Source organism: Drosophila ananassae, chromosome 2R, assembly GCF_017639315.1.
Source record: "Drosophila ananassae strain 14024-0371.13 chromosome 2R, ASM1763931v2, whole genome shotgun sequence".
Lineage (NCBI taxonomy): Eukaryota > Metazoa > Arthropoda > Insecta > Diptera > Drosophilidae > Drosophila > Drosophila ananassae.
In genome coordinates, this window is record NC_057928.1 from 12,931,544 (window position 1) to 12,957,930 (window position 26,387).

General features: G+C 42.9%; 2 protein-coding genes and 1 long non-coding RNA gene across 6 annotated transcripts in view; 1 reads left to right on the forward strand and 2 right to left on the reverse strand.

The window, feature by feature from the left end:
• Positions 1 to 24,349, reverse strand: part of LOC6493395 (adenylate cyclase type 5) — a 34,330-nt gene extending 9,981 nt beyond the window's left edge. Inside the window, exons 1-15 of one of the 3 annotated variants that reach the window (XM_044714555.1) lie at positions 24,112 to 24,349; positions 20,425 to 20,485; positions 11,576 to 11,802; positions 11,058 to 11,312; positions 9,486 to 9,597; positions 7,648 to 7,802; positions 6,681 to 7,147; positions 5,344 to 5,717; positions 5,154 to 5,271; positions 4,718 to 4,895; positions 4,110 to 4,259; positions 3,437 to 3,558; positions 2,224 to 2,316; positions 1,526 to 1,672; positions 1,154 to 1,312 (exon numbers count right to left, since the gene is read on the reverse strand). In XM_044714555.1, the coding sequence (XP_044570490.1) occupies positions 1,154 to 1,312; positions 1,526 to 1,672; positions 2,224 to 2,316; positions 3,437 to 3,558; positions 4,110 to 4,259; positions 4,718 to 4,895; positions 5,154 to 5,271; positions 5,344 to 5,717; positions 6,681 to 7,147; positions 7,648 to 7,802; positions 9,486 to 9,597; positions 11,058 to 11,312; positions 11,576 to 11,776 (2,531 nt within the window). In that variant the 5' untranslated portion in view covers positions 11,777 to 11,802; positions 20,425 to 20,485; positions 24,112 to 24,349. Of the gene's footprint in view, positions 1 to 1,153; positions 1,313 to 1,525; positions 1,673 to 2,223; positions 2,317 to 3,436; positions 3,559 to 4,109; positions 4,260 to 4,717; positions 4,896 to 5,153; positions 5,272 to 5,343; positions 5,718 to 6,680; positions 7,148 to 7,647; positions 7,803 to 9,485; positions 9,598 to 11,057; positions 11,313 to 11,575; positions 11,803 to 20,424; positions 20,676 to 24,111 lie in introns of all 3 variants that reach the window. The other 2 variants (XM_032453775.2, XM_044714556.1) reach the window with 2 other exon arrangements.
• On the forward strand, positions 7,350 to 8,463 carry LOC116655753. Of its 2 annotated transcripts, none has more exons than XR_004310799.1 (2): positions 7,350 to 7,583; positions 7,634 to 8,463. It is a non-coding gene; the product is annotated as an uncharacterized LOC116655753 (long non-coding RNA). The 2 variants fall into 2 exon arrangements; XR_004310800.1 differs by having other exon boundaries at positions 7,643 to 8,463.
• Positions 24,350 to 25,614: 1,265 nt separating the features above from the next.
• LOC6493393 lies at positions 25,615 to 26,387 on the reverse strand (the record flags this gene model as incomplete). Its single annotated transcript, XM_032454836.1, has 1 exon — positions 25,615 to 26,387. A coding segment is annotated over one exon (663 nt), but the record flags the coding sequence as incomplete, so codon positions are not given.

The following is a 26,387-nucleotide window of genomic DNA, read 5'->3' on the forward strand; positions in this document are numbered from 1 at the left end:
ACTAGTAGTAGTAATATTAGTATTAGTATTAGTATTATTAGTAGTTCTGTAGTAAGATCTATCCTAACTCCAAGCTAGCAGAACTGTTTTAAACGACGAAGAACCTTCTACTTTTAAGACTGCTTTTGCTTTTTAGTATTCCCTCAAGGACCTAGCCCTTAGAACTCTGGTTATATTTTGCTTATAAAGACTCTAACCTTTAGATAACTCCTATTGAAAGTCCTATTCTAACCCAACTGCCTAATATACCCGTTGAAAACCCAAAACTTCTGATGTCGGGGCATGCGAACAGAAACAAATTGCTCAAGTGTTGAAGTGAGTGCAGCTGAATCAACAGCAACAAAATATTGTTGCGGGGCACTTATCAGTGCTGGGCGTTGGTGTTGCTGTAGTGCATTGTGAGGGGCGTGGCATACCACAAGTCGGTCGCCATAAAAGTGGCAGAGAGTGGGTAATCGATTGGGCGGCCGTTATATTTGAGGGGCTTCCGAAAGGGGCAAGAATAGTGAGCTAAAGGGCTCGCAAGTTACCAATAACTTGACGCCTTCAACCGGCCACAAGACGCATGCAAAATGCTACATGCCCCGCGGTGTGGCCCCTCTGTATTCGTGGCAATTACAGCGATTAAGCCACAATGGAGTGCGGCACTCCCTCGCGAACGACACTTTTGGACTTTCGAGTGCTTTTCGTCCTTCCTTCCTTTAATTCCACCACGGCACTTGTGGGCTCTTCAAAACTTCTGGCCCAGCACAACAAGTTGGCTTTAATTGTCGGCCACGCAAGCTTGTCAACGGCTTTTTGTGTCCCATGAAGGGGACACTAAGATATTAGGAACAACAGTCTCCGTTTATAGCCATTATTCACAGCTGTCGCCAGAAGTGGCATAAGCTGACCGAAGCGGGATTTCGAATGGATTGAATTGGATTTTCCCGTTCAGAATGAAATTGAATTGGCCAACAGAATGGCCGCAGAATGAATTGAATTGTTGGCGGCATCATAACCACCCCACGGAACACGGACCACTGACCATAACCGCCGCCAAATGGCAGAGACAATGGCCACTTTGAAGTGTCAACCGGCTGACGGGCAAAGACGCTAAATCAATTAATTTTGGGTGAAGATGTCACCAGATCGGGATGCTCCAGATACTCACCCGGGTATACCGCCGCTCTCCATGTGGTTGGCCAGGGTGACGTCATTGGACCACACATCGAACTGCCACTTGACCAGGCCCAGAACGCCGCAATGCACCCGTCCGGTGTGGATGCCCACTCGCATGTTCACATTTACGGCCATCACCTCGCGGACTAGACTGCAAAGATACAAAAAAAAGGATAACACGATAGTAGGCTATAAAAAGGATAAACTTAAGAACTATTATTACTTGAAAAATATTTAAAAATATTTTTTAAAATAATAATATATTATTTTTTTCGCTGTGCAGAGACAACAAGGTCACAACACACCAGGATGCCTTTGACTCTCTGTTCCAGCGGCGGATACGAATACGGATACGGATACTCACGCTATGGCGTCAATCATATCGAGTCCCATTTCGACGGCACAATGGGCGTGATCCGGCCGGGGCTCTGGCAGCCCGGAGACACAATAATAACAATCGCCCAGCAGCTTAATGCGCAGACAATGGTGCTCTGCGGCCAATCGATCAAATCTGCAACGGGGAAAAAGGAAAATGAAATCGAGTCACCGCGTAGAGAAAATCGGAAAAACCCGGTCCTTAGCAATAACACAAAAAGAGTGTCCTGAAAAGGGGTACAACTTTCCTGGAAGGACGAATTCGTTAAAATAAATGGAAACTCAATTGAAATGATAATGTTTACAAATCAAAGAAATGAAACTATTTCTCCATCCAGTTCCTGGAAATCAGACTTCAGACCCGACTCTCAAAGGTCAGTAGCTTTATTAGTTTGACCCGAGGTCAGTTATCCTTCGGTCATCGGGAGCAATTAAAACAGCCGCAGGCTGTGTCTGGTTTCCATTTCATGAATAAGACAATAACCCAGACAATCGGGTCTACACTGTTAAAAGCTAAGGGATATCGAGATGGTTTCTGGAATCTATTTTGGGTGAGATTGTATTGATAAAGGATAATGCTTTTGTGTAGTGTCTGAACTGTTTGGCATTAATTATGGTCAACAGCCACTGGACTATCAAATTCAAGTGGCCTGGCCTCCCTTCTGGAGGACTGTGCCATATACTCACCGGGCAAAGAGCTCGTTCAGCAGACGCACCAACTCCTCCGCCGTGCACTGATCCGAGAGGCTGGTGAAGCCGCAAATGTCCGCAAACAGAATGCTGGAAAACACACAGAAAGGGGAGAAGGTGGAAGGCGAGATGAAAGTCGGAAAAGCCCGGCAACAAACTGAGGAATATTACAAACATGCGGTTGAAAGCATACACTTTTGGGGCAGAATTCTTTGCTACACAACGAGTTTGCACAAAGTTGAGGGTCTTCCGTCGAAAAGTTTCTAACGTGTTTTTAATATTTTTCTGGCCAAGTTTAAAGAGTCCTTGTTCCGCTTAGTACAGCCTGTTCCCTAAGCTAAATCATGTGTCGGTTATTTATTCTCGTAAATCTAATGATGATAAATCCTTTTCAGGTTGGCCTATACCTCTGTCGCCGTGTGTTGACAGAGCCACGTTAGCACGGCCGCCTGCCACTTGTTTTTGCCGCTTGCCGCTTGCCGCTACTTGCTATCCGGCTGATTTTACGACTCGTAACTGAGAAGGGCTTAGTCGGCTCAGCGCGTAATTTAATACAAAATGGTTGAGGTAAAGTTTCGGGAGGATATAAGGCGGGAGAGAGCATAAGGCCCAAAGCAGGAAGTGCCTGCCGAAGATTTCTGACAGTAGACTGCAGAATACCTTGCGATGGGATGTATAATAATGTATAAAAAAGAATTTCTAATTATCCACCTCTTAACCAAAAAGGAAAGCACATTTTCTTTTTGCCACATTTTCCACTTTCCTATTGTCATTTTTGAAGGGTATCCTTAGCAACTCCTCCCAAAAGGAAGCGTATCAAAAGAAGCAACAGACGGACGACAACTCAGGCTCAAACAGGTGCGCCCCAAAGTATGCTTTATTATGCTTCGTTGACTGCTCTAAATGTGTTGGAATCCCCCTGCTCTGTGCCTCCTGCCTCCTGTTTGGAGGGGATGTGGGTGTGAGCCTCTGTCTGTGTGGGGCTGTGCAGTTGGTTTAGCTTCTTTTGGGCTTTGCATACAAATTCATTGCTCGCGTTACACGCTCAGACATTCAGAGACTCTCAGCCGAACAATTTATTGACTTTCCATGCAAATAAATTCTCTCGCACACACACCAAGACACTCTCGAGCCTGGCGGTGAGACTGTTACAGATACAAATGAAAAGGACACTGTATGCCGTGCACGCACACAGGTGCAAAACACTTACCTGACGTTCTCGTGTCGCTGAATATATATCTTATGGAATTGTGTGTCACGTGGCTGGCCCGCAATATCGTCCTTCATCTCCATGGCCACATGCCGTGGCAGGACCGACAGCAGCAAGCGCTCCTGCAACAAACGGTTCACCTTTAATGCCCCATATCCATTTCTGGCGAAATAAAGCTTTCCATCTCCGCTGCCCACCAAATGCGATTTAAATTTAAATTTAAATCTGTCGGAGGATCAGTCAGGTTTCTTTCAAAAATGATTTAATAAATTCTTTAAAAAATATTCAAAAATAAATATTTAATAGGCTTCGCTTCCATTTACTTTGATTTATGTTTATTGCGCTCCGGCAATCACCTTCAAAGGGTGCCACTGAATTATGGAATGTCCTGAATGTCCTGGTATTCCTGTTTGCCAAGTGCAAGATAAAAGAAGTCCCCCAAAAACAATAAACAAAAGTACAAGACGAATCTGCACCCCGCTGGCCGCAAATCAACATTCCGTTTGATGCAAACAATTTGCACGGAATTTGTACGGTGGCTGTTTGTTCATTTGTTTGTCGCGCTTTCCCTTTTCAAGTCGGAGGAGCCCACCCACACACCTATCCACGTGTGACACCTTCTGAAATTGCTTTGTCTGGGAATTTCCAGAGGGCATAACCCCAGAAGCCTTACCTGCTGCTGGTTTTCGCGCTGAGTCCGCAGCCGGGCCTCGATGCACTGCCTCGTCTCGATGAAGGCCTTGCGCTGGGCCTTCTCCTTGGGCCAGTGGGTGTAGACGCCGGTCAAGTTGGCCAAAAGCAGGGCCACCAGGGTGCAAAGAAGCTATTCGAAGAAGAGGCAGAAGATGGAGCAGTCTTTAATGACATTACGACCCATAAATACAAGGAAAAACAACAGCTGAGAAGGAGCCGTCTTGGAGCAGGAGCAGCCGCCTCGATTTCATTCAATTTTGCGGCAATTTAATTTTATTCCATTTGTGTCTACTTCCAGGACACGTGCCAAGGCTCAGCTGCTGTCTCCCCGGCATGTAGGCCCCCAACTCCTCAATTTCAGGTTTTCCCGCCAATTAAAGGAAGGCTGCCTTCCTTCCTGCGCTACTTTATGGCGCAATGTTTTACTTTTAATGTTCGCTAAATCGATTTGCATTTGCGGCTCATTAAAGATATCGAACCCTTTGATAAATGGCCATATGGCCAACTTCAAGGACTTTCTTAAGGAGTTACTCTTCTTACCAAGATTTAAAATCACACTTTAGCCCCTGGCATAAAAGACACACATACCTCCTGCCATTTAAAGGCCTCCTGGTCCTGGGAGTTCGAGGTGAGCCGCAGACAGGTGTACAAATGGACGAGACTTAGGAGAATGCCACCGATCAGAGCCTCCCGCAGGCGGAGGGGCAGCATCGTGTAGGTCATGTAGATGAGGACGGTGCAGCAGGCGCTGCCGTTGAAGGATTTGCTGTGGAGACGTTCGGACAGGAGAAGAGCGATTAGGACAATGGACAGAGGGAATTCGGGATAGCAGATGTGGCTGTTTGGCTTGGGATGGAGATGATAGCTGGCCTGGCCAAGTTCTCGCAATTAGCGAGCCGTGAATGATTAATTTCCCAGGCCAGGCACCACAGAGGGAGCAATTCTGATACTTTTCAAAGGTTAAAGCATCCAATAAAGACATATCATACTCCATCCTTCTTAGAATAGAAGTAGAAATACCAACCTTGGTATCGCAAAACTAACTGCCACTTCGATGGCCAGAAATGTCCCCAGGATGACATACGATACGAGGACCAGGAATATCTCGTTCATGGCCGGCTTGGACAGAATGCACAGCAGAACTGTAAGCAAATACAAACAGATTAGGCCCCAAGGTCGCAAGTCGCTCGTCCTGGTGGGATCCAGTGACTTACAGGAGTAGACAATGCCGCAGATTAGCATGACGATGAGGAAGACCAGCACGGACTCATCCACCTGCATCAGGAGCATGGCCATGAGATGTCCGTAGCTGAGCGTGGTGTCCAAATCATCCTCCCCACTGGGTCCTGTGGCCGACGATGTGTTTAACACTTCATCACGTTCCTCATGTGAAATTTGATTGTTGTCGCGGACACGCGGCGTATACGTAATGCGTTTACTGCCAACTCCTCCACGCCCATCATTGTCGCCGACCGCGCCAGCTCCGCTCTCTGCGGCAGTGGCAGTAGCAGTGTAAACACCATCGGGTCCAGTGTCAACAGACGCCCCTCCTTCCTCGCCCAGGCTCCGCTTCTTTCGGATATCGTATCTGAAATAAAGTCCCAAAATTCATTTCACTCTGAAAATGTCTGTGTTTGGTGTGGTTTTCGGGGAAGAGTCTCCCATCCATCTTGCTGCCGTTTATGACCTGCATAAATATTTGTGCGAAAATAAATCTAAATGTAAATGGAAGTGGCAGTCGAAATGTATTTGGGGAGCCAGTCATCGAATGCCTTATTGATTTGAGTATTGTCTTGCGTGCTGACTTGTGATATGTGCCACAATCTGTTGCTGCCTCCTCTGAGTTCTATCGAGTCCTGTTTGCCCCTCAACTATCAGCAGAAGTTGACAAATATTTATGTCAATAAAATGGTCAACAAGACTCAACCAACATCAATAGTAATGTCTGGCTTTAAATCGAAAACAGGTATCCGTTTAATCTCTGAAATCCTCTGAAATGTAAACATCTCAAAACTTAAATGCCAGTTCAAATGTTTCCCTCAAGCAGGATAGTTTGATAATTAAATTAAAAACCATCCCCTCCGGACATTTTGTTGCCAGAATAAGCTTTTCATTTGATTTTAATTATAAATTCTCTTTTGGCAATTTTAGTTGGACATGTTTCTCCTGAAATATGTACTTTTCAGCTCTCGAAATTCAATTTCCGACCACTTTCCTCGCACTTTGCGAAAGCCAGTCGCTGATTAAAGCCATGTCATGGATTCGCTTCGATCAATTGTGGTCTTTGCTTGGCTAAAATTACTTTTTCTGAAGCTTAACTTGTTCCCAGCCACCCCCCTAGCCCGCTTTAAATTCAATTTGAGCCTACTTTCGACATACTTTTATGGGCTCAGATCTGCTTTGCTTTCGAGGGCCAGCCCAAAGTTGTTTGATTGAATTTTTGGAGGCGCCCCAAATGCCAGCTCGGCAAAATATGAGTCGTCTTTCTGGGAGCACATTGTCGGATGGTGTTGACCTGTCAAAGGCACATCTGCCCCCTGACCCCACTCACCTGGCCGGGGCATGGTGCTTGGTTTTGTGTTTGTAGCGATGCTTGTGCTGGCGTCGATAATGTTTGCGTTTCTGCCTCCGCCACGCCAGCCCATTATCGTCCACATCAGAATCGACGAGTTCGCGGTCAGAAGCGGATTCCAAATCCCTGCCCCCCATCCAGCCGGAGGTGGAGGTGGAATTGAGGCCCAGTACCAGGAAGGAGTCAGCGCCGCCCGAGGCAATTTGCTGGCCGGCAGCCACCGGTGGCTTCATAGTGGTTGTCGTCAAGTTGCCACTGGTCTGGCTCCCATTTGTGTCCAGCCTCATGAGCTCCAGCATCAGGGTGCTGCTGCGCTGGAGCTGCAGCGTGGTGAAGACCAGGTGCGTGCAGGAGAGGGCCAGAATCAGGGCCAGGAGCAGCGCCAGAATGTGGGTGGTGTTGCTCTGGTTCATACGCAGAAAGTAACGCTGATACAGCATTTCCACCTGAGTGCCGACCGGAAATGGAAATGGAAACACTTGCAAAATTAATTCCCGGTTTATTCTTGCGGAATTATTTTAAGCCCAAAATGGGTCAGCTAAAGACTACTAAAATAAAATTTCGTTCAAGTCTTAATCTTAAAATTATGCAAAATAGAAATAAGTGCGAAATTCAAGTAGAGGCCATGACACCTTTTATATTTTCTTATTTAATATAAAGTTTGCTTTGAAAGCTTGTTCAAATTTTAGTATTTATGCTAATAAATTTTAGTCAGAATTCTCCTCCTCAAAGTGGACTTAGAACGCCTTGATTTTCGCAGCTTAGATATTTTGATATAGCTGTTTCCTAAGTGCACGGAAAAAGTTGAGCAAACTAAGTAGCAAACCAGGCGAAAAAGTTTCAAAGAAGGCCCGAATGGCAGAGGTATAGGGGCGTTACAAGGTAGGCAAGTTGAAAGTTGTTTGGCAAAGGATTTCATGCTAAGCTTGCAGCATAAGTAGCTTACCTGGAGATTCTTAAACTGGTGCGTGGAGCAGAGGCGCAGAATGATGCGGTTCAAACGGAACCAGAACGAAATACTGGGGCTCACCGGACCATTTCCTGCTCCGACTCCTCCGCCTCCGGGATTCAGATTGTTGGCCTCCACATTGCCGGCATCTCCTGGAAGCAAAGCACAGGAAGCGGATTCAATTTGTGGATTCAAACGTTTCCAGGACCTCAAATGAATTCATTTTCGGCCTTGCTCCGCCGCATACACAAAAGCCAAATTAATTAATACTTCAACCAAGTTAACTCCCCAACTTGGCTTGGTAGTTGGGCCTAGTCATGGCCTGGCCTGGCTGAGCTGCAATTAGCTTGGCTGAACTGCAAAATGATTACAAATTGCTGCCCAAATTTGCAAGTGCAATTGCCAACTCCGCCAGCCATCCCAAATAATTACATATTCTGCTGATTTACACTTGGCCGGGCAGGCATTACATACAAATGTGGAATGCTCCGGAACAGATGGGATTTATGGAGCTCACCTACTCACTGGGGGAATATTAATGCTAAATAGTCATTCAATATGCGAGTGGACATGCAAATGTCGTGTTCAATGAAGCCATTGATGGTTTTTAAATAGGTTGTTTACACAATTCAGTGGCAGATTATAAATCAAAGTACATGTTTTTAGAGCCTACAGAGTGTAAACTACAAACAGATGAATTGACAACGAAGGTAAGGATTAATTATTACATGCTTATTACTGTTTATATTATAATATTCATAGTAATCTCTGTTTTTCTGTGAAATCAAATGATTAATTAAAAGCTTAAGTACAGATTAAACTTGTTTGATTTGTAAATTAATGTCCTTATCAATGTTTTTGAGGGACAATCACTAACAAAGCTCCCCAGGACACAGAATAGAAACAGATTTTCTTTGTTTTTGTCAATCAAAACACAATTGACCCGCCAAACTTGTATACATTTTCGATTTATACATCACCATCAGCATCATCTATGTTTGCTGACATTTCCAATCTCTTCTGGCCGAGAATGAAGACCTTGATTCCAAATGCAACACACAAAGCCATAAAATATTTTATTGTAAAATGGAGAACGTCAGCCAAATCGGCATATTAAAATCATTCAACTGTCCCGTGTCCTGACCACAATGGCAGCAACAAAAAAAAAAAAGCCACAAACAATGCTGCGGTGGTGGGGCCTTCCCAGCACGCATTTCGGAATATGTTTTTATATGCATCAATAAACAAATGCCAAACGTGATTATGTAAATTTCCATAGAAATCTACGCAGCATGTACAGATGTCTATCGAAGCCAAGCAAAACCGAGCGAAGGCTCAGTTCCTTCCCAGGAAACACAAACTAAAATAAATCGGATGGGATGGAATGGAATGAGATGGTATGGTGTGGTATGGTGTGGTATGGGATGATGTATGGGGTGGTACGAGTATATGGTACTAGTACAGAACCAGGGCAACCTCGAAGGGGCAAAAGGACAGAAAAAAAAAAGCTGGGATGTGGGATGTGAGTGAAATGCCAATGACGAGGATAGGGAAACGTGAGACGAAAGACGAGACTGCGAAATAGCCTCGTCAAATTCAATATGACAATGACAATCAACTTGTGACATTTTGAGCGCTATGGCGGAGGGGGGCGCCCAGGGAATGTAAGGACGAAGGATTCTACTCAAAGATGGCATGTGTGCTGGTATTTTCATTGACCCTCAGTAGCCCGAGTAACGGTAAACGTTTTCGCATTACCCAACCAAGAGATTTTTCTCACATTTTCCCATTCATTCAAGGAGAATGAGTCCTCCTGCTCGGCTCACTCCACTCACCTTGTTGCAACAGCTGGGCCTCGTCACGTTGGTAGATCATGGGACTGTGGCAGGTGGAGCTGGAGTTGGTGGAATCAATCGACTCATCAATATTGCAGCGTGTGATGCCAGCCTGGAAGCAAAATAATTAAATTATTTGAATTTATTACGATTTAGTTCATTTGTATAAAATGCGAAATTCTATAAATGTTCACAATAAAAGCTAATCAGTAAAACAAATGTTATCTCAAAGTTTTCAATTAAAATAGGTTTATTAAATTGCCTCATTAATAATTTGAATAATTCTGAAAATGCAAAGCCAAAGGCAGGCTCATTTTAATGAAATCCATTTTAATTTGATTTCCCCAGCTATTGCTATTAAAATAACTTTTATCCACGTTTACCCAATCTCTTTGACGCTGGTAAGTATGCTTTGATTTTTTTCAAACTTGCCAAATAACGGAACTAAACGTTTCTCCCACGTACACACTCCAAAATGGCGTTTGTATTTCGATCCCCGCGGCGTTTTTAAGCAAATTGCCGCCCATTTGAATGCCAGATATGTATTTTTGTCCCCTCTAGTGTCTACTCTCCACTCTCTTCTCTCCAGGCTCCACTCTTACCTTTCTTTTTTGCCTTTTCAATTTGCTAAACTTTGTCAATTGACTCTTGACAACGAACGCAAATAGAAATACGCACACACAGACACACACTCACACACCTGTGCAGTTGCTAAGTGGCCCCTTGTGCATGTCAGCTTATGTATGCATGTGTGTGGGTGTGGGTGGCTGAATGTGAGACTAAGAGTGATAGTGTGTGTGTGAGTGTGACTGCGAGGGAAAGAGTGCGTTTTGCAGGACATGGCTTGTTAGTGAGCATTAAAACACGGTTACTTCCACTAAACGGGGGAACGGTTGCATAAAAACAATTTCAAAGAGATGTTAAAAAAAGAAACTAAAAAAGTTGATTAAATGTACAAAAAACTATCAGTTTTTTAGCATAAAAGCCATAGTAACCACTTTAAAATTCAACCAGTTCTCATCTCAAATGCTACGAGGGATAAATTGTATTAGTTTGAAACTAAAAATAAACAGTGTTCCTAAAACAAGCTTACAGACTTAACTTGTTAAGGTCCATGTTGGCCAGTTTTGGGATCGATTTCAATAAAACAATAAATTTAATTAAACCAAGCCCCCAGGACATGCAGGCTGTTTGCTTGTGCCAGATTGTTTGACTTTAAATAATTTCTTGCAGGGCTCACAAAATGGCATCCGGCCTGCCCGCTTGCCATTAGCAGATCCACATTCAGATTCAGACTCAGCCATCAATGAAATTGTATTTAAATTTAGCCCGTCCCAGCTTATTTGCGGCACAATCAAATTAAATATTTAAATCCCAGCCAGCAGGAGAGGCAACAGCCGCCACAACAGGTGGACCCGGGAGCCTGGAGCCGGAGGCTTTGGGCTTGTTGGGAATTGCCTGCAGTCGACGTTCTGTCCATTAGGTGGGTAAATTAATTGATGCCAGTACCATCCCCCTTCCAATTCCAATCCCACTCCATCGCTCCCATCCCCATTCCCCCCTTATACTTACCGCAATCAAACTGCTGCTAACCATGGCCTTGCCTCCCTTGGCACTCGTATTGAAATGTTCGATCACCTCCCAGTTGGACTTCTTGGGCGTCGACGGCTGTGTTTGCGGCTGCGATGGTGAGCCTGCTCCGGAGGACATCCCACCCTGACCCCCCTGGCCGGGCACATGCAGCTCCATGGAGGCCTGTTGGCTGCCTCCACTCCCGGCCTGCCGTAGGGAGGCGGAGCGGCTGAAGAACTTTCTATGTTTGCTTTCCTGGAAATAAGCCACAAAAAAAATAGATGGTTATGGTGTGAGAAATGGCTTTACACTGATAAAAATGGTAGAAACTAATAATATTTAGGAAGTCTAATGTAAATAGACTAAAGTATAGACATAAGGAAGTCGTATGTACTATGCCCCAGTTTCCTAAGTAGTGTCTTTAAAATATTTGATTTCAACTATTTCTCCCAGTGTAATCTCTGCTTTTGCGAAATGATTGTGGGATTGCGAGTGCTCGTTGGGGTCAATTAGCTTACCTCCTTGCCGCTGGACGGGCCTGAAGATCCGGCTGTCCCAGCTCCGCCCTGAGGTCCTCCGCTCGCGCCGCCTCCGTGACGCATTCCCCTGAGGGACAGCCGCTTGGACCACTCCCGCTTCTGGCTCTCCGATGACAGGGACCGAAAGATGTGGGTGGCGCCTCCGCCTCCTACCCCACTTCCTGGCCCCGATCCGCTCATGCTGGGCCTGGCGTTGTACCTTTTGGCTGTAACGAGAACGAGAACGGGGAAGATGAAATTGATTTTCATTTAACATGCTAAAAGGGGAACAAAGGACACAGATACGGTGACAAGGGGCTGCTGGGGGGGAGCATCGGGGAACGGAAGAGAGTGCGCTAATTTCTAAACAAATTGCCAATTTTTGCGCTCGACAGCGACAGAAAATGGCATTAAAACAATAAATTCGATTTCGCACAGAGCCCAGAAATAAAAGCAAAGGCAAGCCCCAAAACAAAGCAAACTCAAACACAAACTGCCGCCCCCGCAGAAGCTTTGCCAAACTGACGCTGCCAATAAATATATCGTATCTACTTTTCGGATCCCCCTCCAGACCCTTCCCATATCCTATATATTTTTTTTCTGCTTTGTTTTTGTGAATTTATTTTTTTGTTTTTTGGGCGCCGGCCCACTTAAGTCTCACGAAATGCGCCCCAGACACGCAAGGTCCTATAGCAGCAGAGGCCGAGACAGAGACGGGTATAATGGGGCCGAAAGAGACGGCACCATAGTAGACCCAGTACAACTTCAGATTGTTTGTTAAATTTTCGAATGGAACAAAAAGTTACGGGGGGTCAGGCAGGGTGTCAGGAGGCCAAGAGAGTGCGAAGAAAATGTAAAGAAATTCATCAGAGATCTGACGGAGTTTTAATACCCTTATAAAGCCATAAAGTTTCAGAGATTATCGGAAATTATTGTAGATGAGCTTGGCGAATAAAAGAGGAGAGTATCTTGTGTTTATGGCGGGAGGAATGCAAAGATATGCTTTTAAAAGAACACTATTTATGGCGAAGGCTCTTTTTAAAAGACTTGAAATAGATATTTAATATTACTATGATTTAAATTTAAAATCTTTGAATATATTTTTTGCAAATCGTTGATCTATTTAAAGCTGTACAATTTCCATTCAATTGCATGCCCCATTCAAAGTGCCCCATTTTGATTAGCTTTCCGAAAAAAAGTGTGCCACAGACAAAAGCAAAATACGAGAACTGGGAAAGAAACAATGCGGGAAAAGCGGAAGTTAAGAGAAAGTAAGCAGTTTGATGGAAAAACTTCCATTCTGAAAGGTCTTAAAGCCAATGAAGAGGTCGTTCCTTCGTCGGTTGCCATTTCTTTTGGTGTTCAACGTCTTGTCTTCATCACCGCCGTCGTCTTGTGCCTTTTGTCGGCTTTTGTTTTTTAGCCAGAGGTGGCGGGAAAGAAAAAAAAGAAAACTTTTCCCCAAACACCACTCTAGGGGCGGAGGGCGGTAGGCGTGGCAGGGGAGGGGCGTCGGATAAAGGGGGAAAGAGGCCAAACACAAGTGCCTGGCCACCGGCATAAATATGTCAAAAGCACAACGCGCTTCGTTATATAAACAAATTGTTTTTGCCGCTGCCAAAACAACAAAAATAAAAATTTTCCAAAAACAAAAAAATAGAAAAAAAGTAAAAAGCTAAAGTGTAAAAAAAATATTTGGAAAATTGAATGGGAACATGGATATTAAAAACAAAAAATGACAGCTCCCTGTCAAGTAGGAGCCTATCGAGTAACCCAACAACAAAACAGCTTAACATCGGAAAATTCATCGGAAAATTCTTACGAATCAGTTCACACAATTTGCCATTAAGAGTTCTTGGCTTTCCATTTAGTTGAACCATCTTGCCACCCGTTGAGGTAAACTCATCTGACAGCCGCGAAAATGTATATGAGAGTGCTTGTATGGAACTTATTAACTATAAGTCATATTTCTTAATTTTCGTAGTGGGGAGGATTGTGTTTTTTAGAGCCAACTGACGTCAGAGTCAAGGTCAGAGTGCTCTGCAGTTTAACACCTCATTAGCCTTAAATAGTCCGACAAGGTTCATTGTGAAATCGTATCATGAATGAATCTGATTGAGCAATCAATAAAATGGAAAATGGAGAAACAATTTTATATTTTCCACTTGATGTATGCGGTGAAGAGATCACAGATCTGGCTCCAATTAACAAACTTTCCGGGAGGCGACAGCCCCTGACTGCGAAAAGTCGCCAAAGTTTGCTTCCGCCTCGGAAAATAAAGCCCAACTTTGCTGCCTCGTATGCTAAATAGGCAAGAGAAAATGCCGGTCGGGGGAGGAAAGCCCCCTAGACGTTGCTGTGGCAATTGAAAACTCACTTTCCACTCAACAAAGGCCCATAAATGTCTCCATCGTCTGTCAGACGACACTTCAGGAATCATCCATTCAGGGCCTAAAGGTCTTAGCCGGTTTCCATTCGCCTTCTCTAAGGCTCAGAAGAGGTCTTAGCCAGATAACAGCCGACTAACGGATTTAATTGGCTTGAACTGTTTTAGGGCAACAGCTGAGGGCGTAATCAATCAAAAATTCGAATATTTGGATGATAAATCAAATGATTAATCACAGCAGGCAGTCGCAGGCGGAAGAAGTGTTTATCATTCCGAGCAGTTGCAAAGCATTAGGAATCATCGTGGGATTGGAAATCATTTGCGAATAATAAGCGTCATTTATTATAAGTATTTTTAATATCTTAGGCCTTTAAAATGTAGCTAATAGTAAGGAACTCTCTTTGAAATTATCCCTACCAACTATGATCTAAAATAGAACAATTTATTATCCATTCTTTAAACCATTCTTAAATGCAAGCCCTTATGCCTATTCCGCTTATCTTATGACTTTGTAATATAAAAAGCGATTTATAAATTCCATAATACCTCTGAGAAGCGAGAACCCTCTAAATCAATGTCATCACTTCCCTGTATGCCCCCTATAGACGCCACACATATTTGCTCACCTGGGCAGGTAAATGGCAAGCAAACAGTCTCAACGTGTGGGAAATAATGGTGTATCGCTCCGGCTCGATTCCGTTCCATTCGATTCTATCAATGCCGCAGTTCAATGGCAATTCATTATGTTAATGGCGCTAATGGTCTGGCAAATATTGTGCCAAAAACAAAAAAAAAAATAACAACACTACACGACCGGAAAGTGAAGGCAACAATATCAGGATAAACTTTTGTGTCAGCTCCGAGCCAAACAAAAATTAATAAAAACAAAACCAATTTGATAAGCGAAGCAAATTAATGAGGGCAACACTCTCCTCCCACAGCACTCCCCATAAAAACCCGACATATGTAAATGGGGAAAAATTAGAGGGGACCTTAGTTATAGTTACTGACTCGGCGAGTACCCAGTAGTTTTCCATATTGATTACCCAGATTGCAAATTTATTTTTCATATATTTGAGTTCTTTAGCTTTTTATTGAAAAACTTGTAAACATTATAAATTATGCAATATTTTTAATAGCCTCAGGTTTTTGGCCAACAACAAGATGAAAAGTGAAACAGTTTTCCGTATTTTGGAGCTTTATCCCCTCGTCCCCTACCACCTTTTTTGGCCTCATGCATATTCATTCATTAACCGGGCAAGAGCACAGCTGCTGGCATTTGCCATTACCCCCTTTCACTTTGCTCTACGCCGCCCCTGCCCACTCACCCACTCACCCACCATTCGCAGCAAACATTCCAGCCTCTAGGTAAGTTTCCTCTAAATATAGTTACTGAGACCAGCACTCCTGCACGTGTAACCACACACTCTCACCCACACTTAACCAAAGGACACTGAGAAAACAGACTATATGATACCTGGTACTACTTCATCACTTTTAGTATCTGATAATCAGGGGTTTAGATGGCTATTATTTTAGAATATAATACTGTTTGGCAGTCTATTCTGGTAAGAAATATATTGTATATATCCTCATAAAAATCGGCCAACTATATCCGATATTTGTGATATATATCTCACAATATAAGCCCCTCTTTAACTGCATATAGTAATAGAACATAGTAATAGCATATAGTAATGCATATATAAATAGAACTTATGGTCTCTAAATGACTTGCTCTAACTATTCTATTTTCGCAAAATATTGTACACTTTTAAACTATTATTTCTCCAAGTGCATCACATATTTTTAGACACCGCCAAATGTTTATGCTGCCATGTGCTGCCTGCTGTTTGTTGTTTTGCTTTTTCGGCCCGGACTGTTTTTTGTTTACGCATCGTCATCTCGCAGTGTTTGTGCTCTGTTTGCATTTCATTTGGCGCGTTAAGGTGTTTTTTGGAAGGAAATTTGCATTGCCAACGAATTCATTAGGCCTTTTGGGTGGGTGTGTGATAAGGTGTGTGTGTGTCAGGTAGAGTTCGTGTGTCAAATCGAATATTCGGACGAAAATGAAAGTTTTTGACTATTCAAAGGGTGAACCAGAAATACAAAGATAAACACTCGAAAAGTTATTCAACTTTTCTAAAAATAATACAAGTGGATCGACCGATAGATACTCTTAGTTTAAAAAATAAATAATTTAAAAAGAATAACACATGGTCTATAGTCTAGACTCTTGAATTTTAAACCCTATACTCTGTATACAAATATTCATTGTTTATTTTCCAGGCAGAACCTAATAGTCAAGTTTGGTTAACCAGAAAATCCTAGTAAAGAAAACCCAATCAATGCCTTTGGAAAAGGGTACTCTCCTCATAAACCAAAAACATGAATATATTTCTAGAAGGGCAGAAATAACATCCATAATTAGCACAGCTTTCAAGGAGCAAGAGCAACGAGCATAAATTTGTTTAGCTTATAAATTTGTTAAAACAAAACCCGAAAAGCCCAAAACTGATGGCAAAAACTGTAGCAAAAGCCAAATACCAGACAGAGGGAACCCACCACATACATATTTGTTGAGTGAATTGTGGCCAGAATATGCCAGAAATATTGAGGCAATAAAAACCGGTCAAGAGCATCGTAACAAGACTCAAACAAACAGCCTTCGGAGGAAGGATGAAAGGTCATTTCCAGCGCCATCACCGCCAGCTAAGCAGAAAATTATTTTAAGGCAGCTAAATGGGTAAACAAGATGACAAAATGACTTACTAATTTGCGACATGATCCAAGTTAGCCAAGCCAAGCGGATGAATGCGACATCCTACCTTTCTTCCTGCCTACCTAGATGCTATCTCCCATTCACTTCCCGAGCTTTTTGTCTCAGTTTATAGCCTTAGTCCTTTCATTGTTGATGATGTGCATTGAGGAGTAAGGAATAAGGTCAATAAATGGAGGGAATCAACTCTCAGATACTCAGGAGGCAGGCTTGGAATATAAACAAGTCCAAAGTCTATAGTTTATAAGTTAATAATAGGATTATTCCTCTTGTAAATAATGGTATAAACTGAAGAAGGATAGTGCGACTTTTGGAAACCACAAGTTCTGTAACCACTCCCCTAGCTATACGATTACTGGGTACATAGGTAACAAAACAAAAACCAAACAAAACACGGCCCTTCCGCCCATTTTCCATCCGTCCTGCCATTCTCCGGGTTTTTCCCCTGTTTTTCTCTGTTTTGCTCTCTTCTCTTCCGTTTGCCGTCGGCTTTGTTTATTTTAAGTCCATTATCCGTTATCCTTTATGCGTTGTGCTCCCAGCCATGTGCTCATGTGGCCCAAAGCCTCCAGGTCCTGGCTGGCAGGCCAATTCCTGGCCTGCCCTGGCCAGGTCACCCAGTGACTTTGCCCCTCTGCTCTAAGCCTTTAGTTGGAAGTACTGCCGTGCCATGCCCTTTTGCATATTTAGTTTGCGGTTACCCCAGGCTCCTCCTTGCAATTTCATTAAAGTTATGCAGCCGCCAGTGCCCTCGATTTCTAAGCCCCTTCTTTCCCAGCCGGCTAGCCCATGGAATGCTCCGAGAGCCTCCGAGTCACTGGGCAATGTCAAGTGCCGATTTGGCAGTCAGCCAGTCCCAGCCAGGACGAAGGAGCCTTCGCCTTCAATGTCCTGGCCAACGTCATCGTTGAAGGCAGCTCTTCAGGCATTGATTACTCAGAAGGCACATAAACACAGTTGCCACAATAATATTCAACTATTCAGGACTACGAGATGCAAAGGTCCTTTCAAAGTTGACAAATAGGACACAAATAATGAACTTTCATGCTTATGCTTATAAATCTTGTTTAATATTATATTATATTGACACGTTCATCAACTCTAGGAGGGTTTCGACAACAAAATCCTGGATTGGATCCTACTGTATTATCGAAATACTCTTTGTGAAATTGAAAACCGGAACCTGCCTGATATTTATAATTGATATGCAGTTTAAAAAGTGTTCTTTGCAAAAAAAAATCTATAAAATGTGCCACTTTCTCATACTTAACTCTCTCAATGAATTCAAAAATGTGTTCCATTCGAATTGTTCTTTTTTTTCCGGTCTACTTAACTGTGTGCCAGCACCCCAAACATTTTAAATGCATTTTAAGGAGAATCGAAAAAATCTTTCCGATTCGAATTCCGTCCATTTGCATTTCAATGCGTTTGGATGGTGCATAAAGCACGAAGTTTATGATTGTTTATATGGCAGACATAAGTATACAAACTCTGGTATCTGTATGCAGTTGTGTGTGTTTTTGAACCAAATATATATTTCGGGATTGTGTTGAATGGCGAATTTTCATGGACAATTGGAGAGTAAACAGAAAATCGTGTTCAGTTCATTGTTCGCGAAATGGTGTTCATATATTCTTTTCGGTTTGGGGGTTTCGGGGGCTTTTGTTTAATTTGGCAACCGGAAAGAGCGCAGCGAAACAATTTTTATAGACTCAGGTGGCCAATTTGTACCCGGAAGGGGCCAGTCTATGCCAGACCAAATAAAAAAAATGCCTTCAGTGGACCGTAAACGGAGGCACCAACGTCAGGCCATTGAGATGAACTTGAATTTTGTATTTCTGCAACAAAATGTGGCAAGTTCAAGGACTCGAACCGATTCCATCTGATCTGTCAAAGGGACGACCGGGGAATTAAAGACGAACCGAAATTGTCTACTCTCTCGGATTAGAAAAATGAAAGCAGCAACGAAAACGAACAAAAACATATTGGAACTAAGAGCTCTGGGGCTTGGATTTCTTGGATTTCTGGGGGACTGGCCGAGGATGTTTTCATAGAATGCGTGCGTGGACTGCAAAACAAAAGCCGATTGTACTAATCAGCCTGAACCGAGGGAGACTGAAAGGATGGGGTCGTAGGTCAGTGATGGAGAGCAAGAAAAATAATTCCATGAATAAAATAACACGCTCAACAGCTGATTGGATTCGGCTTTTAAAGGCTAGAGTCCGAATGTATTGCCAATGCCAGCTGCATATTCAATTACTAATTAAAGGCGGGTCGAGCCAAAAGCTTTCTGGATACCATTCCGGATATATCAGTAGAATAATGAATACCCTTGTTATGATTAAATTACTACCATAATAACGCCGATTTTATTTGTGAAGTGTAGTTTTCCGACACATTCTTCAGGTATAGGGTAGAACCCCACTTGGAAATGGTAATCCAATAAATTACAGTTGAGTAAATGGCTCAAAGCATTCGGCTAATGACATATAGGCTAATTAGTAACATGTTCACACAAATTAGGTATAGATTAGATGGAACATATCGATATGGAATTAAGTGCCAGACAGGTGACAGCAGTTCAGTGCTAAAGATAGCCCAACATTACTGAGAATAAAGTATTAAAGCAAAGCTAGTCCTGCTTAAAGTGCCTGAAACTTTTGCCAAACTTTTTAGAGACTCGATTCTAAATCGAATCTTAATTTGCAATGGGACCTCAGTTTTCGCTAAACGTTCTCAATGTCGCACTCGGTTCAATTATAAATTCTTTGTAATCCATAAAGTTGGCTCTTTCTGTTTCAAAGGCAAGATAGCTGAGGCAAAGTTTTGAGGCCATCTTAGCCACACCAGTTAGTTCCTCAAAGTTTAAGCACAAGTCGGAATACCTAGCTTCCAGCGTACATACTTTAAGTCAGATGAGCCGCACAAATCCCCCACTAAGACCAAGACGAGCCTACGAGATAAAAAGTCATACCGGAGGTGAACAGGAAGGGAAATCTAGTTTCCAGGAAGCAGCTTGGCTTGGCCCGAGATTACGGCACATAAAGTTTTGTGTTTAACTAATTGCTGGCTCACATATGTACGCCCATGCCCACCTGTAAAGCATATGCAATTTTCATCTCAGACACTAAACCACACGACCTGGCTGCGGCGGGCTGGCAAATTTACTATCTCATTACGTATACTTAATAATTTACAAAAATATTCATATTACGCATACGCCCCGTAGAACGTAGAACGGAAATGTAAATAAACCAAAGCAGACATTGCACTGAGATGCCTGAGCAGGGGCTGAACGGCAGCTGAGTCGGGAGCCAAAAGTACAATGGGGCGTGGTCGGGGGATAATGTACTAAAATTAACGTAAACAGGAGCCAAGCCGAGTTGGTTCAGTGGTTTTGTATGACAGTGGTCGCCCATACCACCACTCTGGACAATGGGGCATGGGCGCCAGTGTGTGTGTGTGACGTTTAACATAATTAAATAATTAAGTGCTTAGAGAGACAGTGGCAGCAGCGAAAGTGAGTGGCAGGCAGCTTATGAATGAACTAAGAGCACACAAAAATCAAGAAATCGGGGAGACAGATAAATCCTACCGCCTCCCACGACTACTTTATGATTATACGAGGGGAGCATACGAAAAGGAACAAATTGGAATTTATTTCCTGCAATTTTGCATACCTACCTTATGGGCTGGAAAAAGTTTTCCACGGATACTTCGTCCTGCCGTCCTGTCGACCTGCCGACTGTGCTGATAATAATGTTGATGTTGATTAGGCTGATGATAATTTATTTGTGATTTTCGTATGCATTAAAGAACAACATCTGAAGAGTTTCAGCTTTTTGGTACTTTGTTTGTCTTCACATTGCTTTGTTTTCCTGTGAACTTTTGAACTTTAAAACGTGCGCCATTTTTGTTCATTTTTATTCGAGCGGCTGAATGCCAAATGAAATGCCCGTTTAAAGGAAAAATATTTGAAATAATTATTGTGAATTTATTTTTATAACCTCGACTGCCCGCTCTCCCTGGGTCTTTGATTGTTTTTGTTTACTGTGGGTGTTGAAAAAGGTTCTTGGCGAAAAAAAATGCGTGTAAAAACTTTCTCTCACAAACACTCCTGGGGACCGGAGCCGCGGAAGGACGAAAAAGAAATTCAAATTAAACCGATTTGTTGTAGTCAGTGGGTTGTGTTTTTTGTTGCCGATATTGTATTGCTTGTGCGAGATTTTTATGGTTGACAGTACGTTTTTTATGTTATGTCGTGGCCGAAAGGGTCTTTAAAGCGTGTTGCCAAAACACGAAAACAAGCCAAAAAGAATTCAGGCCACAGCCGAAAAGGGAAAGGGATTCTGGTTCTCTAAAGAGGGTTATATAGAAGTTTATTTAAGCGGAAGTGCAAGGAAATATATTGCTTTTAAGTCTAAGAATGCTTGCTGCCATTTCCAAGAATTACAATTTCAAAAAACTGAAACCCACACTGCGTATACTTGATGAAAAAAAAGAAAATTAATCCTATGTGCAATTACAATTTTGTGAAAACAAAGCAAAACAAATCAAATTAATTTGTTTGCTTTATTACTTTGACCCACTGGCCAAAATGAAGGCAACCATGCGGGATAGGCAGTGGCAGGGGCAGAACAGGAGCCGGAGCCGGAGCAGGACAATGAAAAGCGTGTTGAGACTGACACCAAATGGCTGGCAATTTGCATACGAAATGGGAAAATTGGCTGAACTGAAATTGTTGGCTCGTCTAATGCCGGAATGCTGAAATGCTGAAATAAAACAACAAGCCGCCATAGGTGAAATTACATAAAGAGGCAAGTGCACAAATAACAAATCCGAGCCAAACAAAATGATTGAGAGCCATAAAGACACGCCATCGAGTCATCAATAGGACAGGCCCCAGATAGGCTTCATCGTCCTGCTTCCCCCTCCTATCTCCCGACCTCTCCCGCCCCTGTCATGTCCTTTGGCTTTCCATCAGCCAAATCCCAATCAGTCAGCGAAAATCAAAGAAAAATCAGCGCCCAGTGAAAGTCAAATTAGAAAAACAGGAAGAACAAAAAGCGTGGGGATTTCAGTTGAAATGAAAATATACTCTTTTTTATGCAGTTAGTAGAGTCCTTAAATTTTGGAAAATTGAAACTGCTATAGATAAAATGAATTCATAATTTTGTAGAGATTATTTTTAGATGTAATTCTCTCTAAAATTAATATAGACTCAGTAATAATTTGATAAATAAACTAATATTTCGTAACTATCCTAAAAGTTAGGGTATCGGTCAATAACAAAAATAATCCTCGGACAAATGAAGCGTCAAATTAGAAAATAATAAAAACACAAATATACGGCAATCTATTGAAAATAAGTATATGAAAATATATACACTGCTGGGGAATAACAATAACAAAAACAGGACATACAGCCGCCTGCCACTTCAGCCGGAAGCGTGCTCGGCTGCGCCACCAACAACAATGAATCAAGGATCCGAGGAGGATTCATGGATTCAAGGATGCAGCCCAGCCCAGCCCAGCCCAGGCCGTGAAGACAGCCAAGCGGCAAAGATAAACCCGCATTGAAATCGCCAAATGAATGAAAAGGATGGGGAGGGAATGAGGTGGCTGGATGGGTAGATGGGTGGAGAGTTTGGTTCAATGTTGCCATTGTTATTACTGCTGTAATACGCTTTGCGAGCAGATTACAATTTCTGATTACTTTGTTATTAATAAACACAAAAAGCGTGCCAAACATACGACCGCACACACCAAGATGCACGCTGACACATAGAGATTGCTTGATCGGCACTGGGTGTACGCAGTCGGCCGTGGCTTGTGGCAGAGTTTGTGGCAAGTTGAGAGTGTTGATTGGATAAATCAAAGTACTAAAATGTAGCAAATATTAAAAAAAACTAAAGGAATAACTTTTTCGAAGGGTTTTTATTTTAAAAAGTATAAGATAAATAATTTAACATTTTTGAAAGTTATTTTAAAAGAATTCTTGACTCCTCTTGAGTCCCTCACTTTAATAAAATATAAAGAGAATGCATTTGACTTGTTTAATTTATATGTAAAGACCTAATACCTATCAGTTTTCAGTACAAAAAAAGGGTAACTTATAAAATTACCTTTAAATCACAACCAGGGCCAGGTATTTAATTTCAAAACCACCTTACAAAAAGGGAATTACCCCCGGACTAAGCCCATCATGCCTCTCCAATCTATGCAGACCGTGAACAATGACATTCCCCCACCCACCCACAACTTCCCGATTCCCAGCACCACTCAACCCCTATGCCACCTCCAACCCCACCCTGTTGGCGTCGCGTTTATTTTATCATTTTTGTGCTTTGTTAGGCAAAACGTTTTATTAATAAACTTTCTGGGCTGAGGCCGCCAAAGCCAGAGGAGAATCAACAGCAGCAACAAATACCAAACAACAACAATCTGGGTGGATGGGTGGGTGAGTGGGTCCTTTGGAAGGGAAAGTGAAAATGCATTTTGTTCTACATATGTCCATAGATGGGAGCCACTAAGCCTGCGAATTGTTTTAGCCTGTCATTGAATTGGATTGTTGAGAATTACTGGAATGACAATTGCAAAATGCCTGGCAGAGAGAAAAGCAAACACGAAGACAGCTTTAATTTGTTACACAACAGAAATGTTGTCATATTAATTGCATTTTAATTCCCCTCGGACTGAAAGCCACAGAGCGCGGGAAGCAGAGGCCCATTTGCCGATGGAATTCCGGTTAAATTAAGTGTGTAAATTGTTATTTTTACTTTCGAGCCGGGTATTTCCGTTTATTCAATTTACTTTGCAATTTTAATGCGTCTTTAATTCACATTTAATTTTGATTTATTCCTCGAAGACTCCCTCGCTGGGCTAATCTTCAGTCGCAGTGGGTCTTCAGGGGGTTATGGTAATTTTTGATTTATATTCGCCAATGATTTGCGGTCGAAGGGAATTTTTTGTTTATCTCAAATGCGTGATGGAGGAAAAAAGTTAAATGTTTATAAATTCACATTAATATTGCATAATATTTGTTTTCATTTCTTCGTGAGAATATTTGCAAATTCCTTAAACGTGAATCAGTTTATTTGATAAAGCGGAGCACTTATTCATTCTTAGAATTTATGGGTTTTTGCGTCTTTGTGGTAGAGCAGGAAATAAATTAGATTTTGAAATTTAATATTACCCAATTTTAAACTTTAATTCCGATCACTACTATTAGAAAAGTGGAGAAAATCTTTAAACTCTAAAGGTAACATTTTTAGTTCAACTAAACACTGTTTTTTATCAGGCTCCCTTAATATCAATCAAGGTTCTATTTATCCATTATCACTATTTTTTTTTTCGTTATCGGACCCTCACCTTAACACACTTTCACTTTGGCTTCACTTTGGCTGGGATTTTGGTATTTTCACATATCGGTTGGTAACCAGGAGCCCGACTCCTCTATGGGGCATTATCTTGTATCTGAGGCCCTTCGAACGCTTCTCACTGTTGCTCTTCCGAGTATCTGTATCTCACTCGCTCGCACTGCCCTTAGCCCGGCTAAGTCCTTTCCGATATCCGTTAGGTTCGCACTCGGCGAACGTCCACCCGCAACTTGTTTGTGTTTTCCCGAACAGTCGGCTTTTATACGATTTTCCTCGTCGGATCTTCGTTCAATATTGAAATGGAGGGGAACTTTGGAAGGCTTTTCGTTCGCTTTCCGCAAGCTTTTCCGCTTTTCACGCTTTTCCATTTTGGACGAAGCGCGCTCGCTCGCTTTCAATCAGACGCTGTTTACAGGTGTTTGTTTTGGCCCAGATTTGTTGAGGTTTACGACCACCCGAAAAGCAAATACCAAAAAAAAAGAAGGTAGATATTTGGAAAGTGCAATGCACTTAAAGCTTCTTGGACTGGTGTTTTATTTTCATTTCAAATATTGTGGCCTGGCAGGAGGATTGAGAGAAGAGGATGCGCTTTCCCAAGTGAATTTCCGGCAGCCACTTGTTGCTTCACTCGATTTGTGGCAGCCGTTTTTTACCGATTGCGCCGCAAAGTAGGCAAGCGTTCTGTCTCTGAATTATTCATAAGTAATTCAACAACAAGGAGATGAGCAGGCCGCAGGAAACATAAAAATCCCATTTATATTTAGGCTCAAAACAAACACCGCCCGCCGCCACCAATGGGAGAAATAACATTTAAAACTTTTCAAATATTTATACGGCCAATTGGAAAATTGTTGAATTATTGAACTGGGTTGAACTTGTCAGTGGGCTAGCGGGGGGGTTAAGGAATGGGACCCGGGCTACAGGAAAACTTTCTGCAGATTGGTTAATGAAAATGTATGTCGTGCGCCAACACGTAAAGAAAACAATAAAAACCCTGCCACAAGCGGCAACAAATCAATTGAGGGGGTGGCCGGAAGTTAGGAGGCGGTGGTAGGGGGTGAGACGGCTGGGCTGAGTGCGGATTCCACGCAGCAAGGACATCGCAGGACTACAACAATATCTCCAAGTGAAGAGTTCTCAGCGCCGTTTCGTGCGCTTTGTGAAAACATTTTTCTAATTTCCTGTCATCAATATAAATGAAATGTTAACGGCGGCAATCGACTTGTTACTGGGTATTTCGGGCTTTAAGGGTTGTATTAGTTTTCTTAAGAATGGAATCTAAAGAACTTAACCCTATAAACTTTAAGGAATTAAATTGTATTGAAAAATTAATCATTCCATAAAAGGAGAGTTCTATAAAGGAGGTCGCACCTCCTTAACTTCTTAAGAATTAAATAGTTTCTTTATCTTAGTACCTTCTTTGAAATACGAGGTATCTAAAACTCGTTACCCTACAACTCCTAAGGAATTCCCATAGCGTGTTCAACCATCAATGTCGGCAAAGTATTTGTCTATGTATTTTGTAAAATTAAACAACAATTGTCGCTCAGAACAGAAACAGAAATTCGTAGTAAAATAAACTGAAGTGACTCGCCTGGACGAGGACTAGAAACGGAGTCGCTTCACGGAGCGATAGTGGTAGCCATCCTCCAGCAGGGCGGAAGAGTCCTCCTCATGGTTGGGAACCTCCTCCACCACAGCGTTGTTGTCCAGGGGCGGCAGGTACTCCTTTACGGGCAGCAGATTGGGCACCTCAGCCGGAGTACGGTAGTGATAGCCATCGTCCAGGAGAATGGCGGACTCGACCTCCTCCTCCTTCTGGGGCACCTCTTCCTCCACCAACTCCAGGCTCTTCACTTCCTCTGGCTGCTCAGTCACGATCTCCGTCTCCGATTCCGGCTCTGGTTCAGTGGTGGCAATGACAACCGCCTCGGTGGTGGGCTCCAGAGTAGTGGTTTCCTCGACGGCTTCGGCTTCAGTGGTGGCCTCCTCCACCAGCTCCTCGGCAGCCACAGGTGGCAGATATTCATTGTTCAGCTTGGGGGGCAGATAGTCGCGGGGCGGCTGCAGGACGTGGTTCAAGGTGGCGGCCTGCTGCTCCACAGGTGGCAGATAGTCGCGACTGGGCACAGGTGGCAGCACCACAGGCGGCAGGTACTCCAGGGGCAGGTGGCTGACATCGCGTCGCACCACCGAGCGGCAGCTGGCCAGACTGGCAGTGGCCAGGAGGAGACAAAATACGTGGTATCCTTGCTGAAAAGGGAGTGT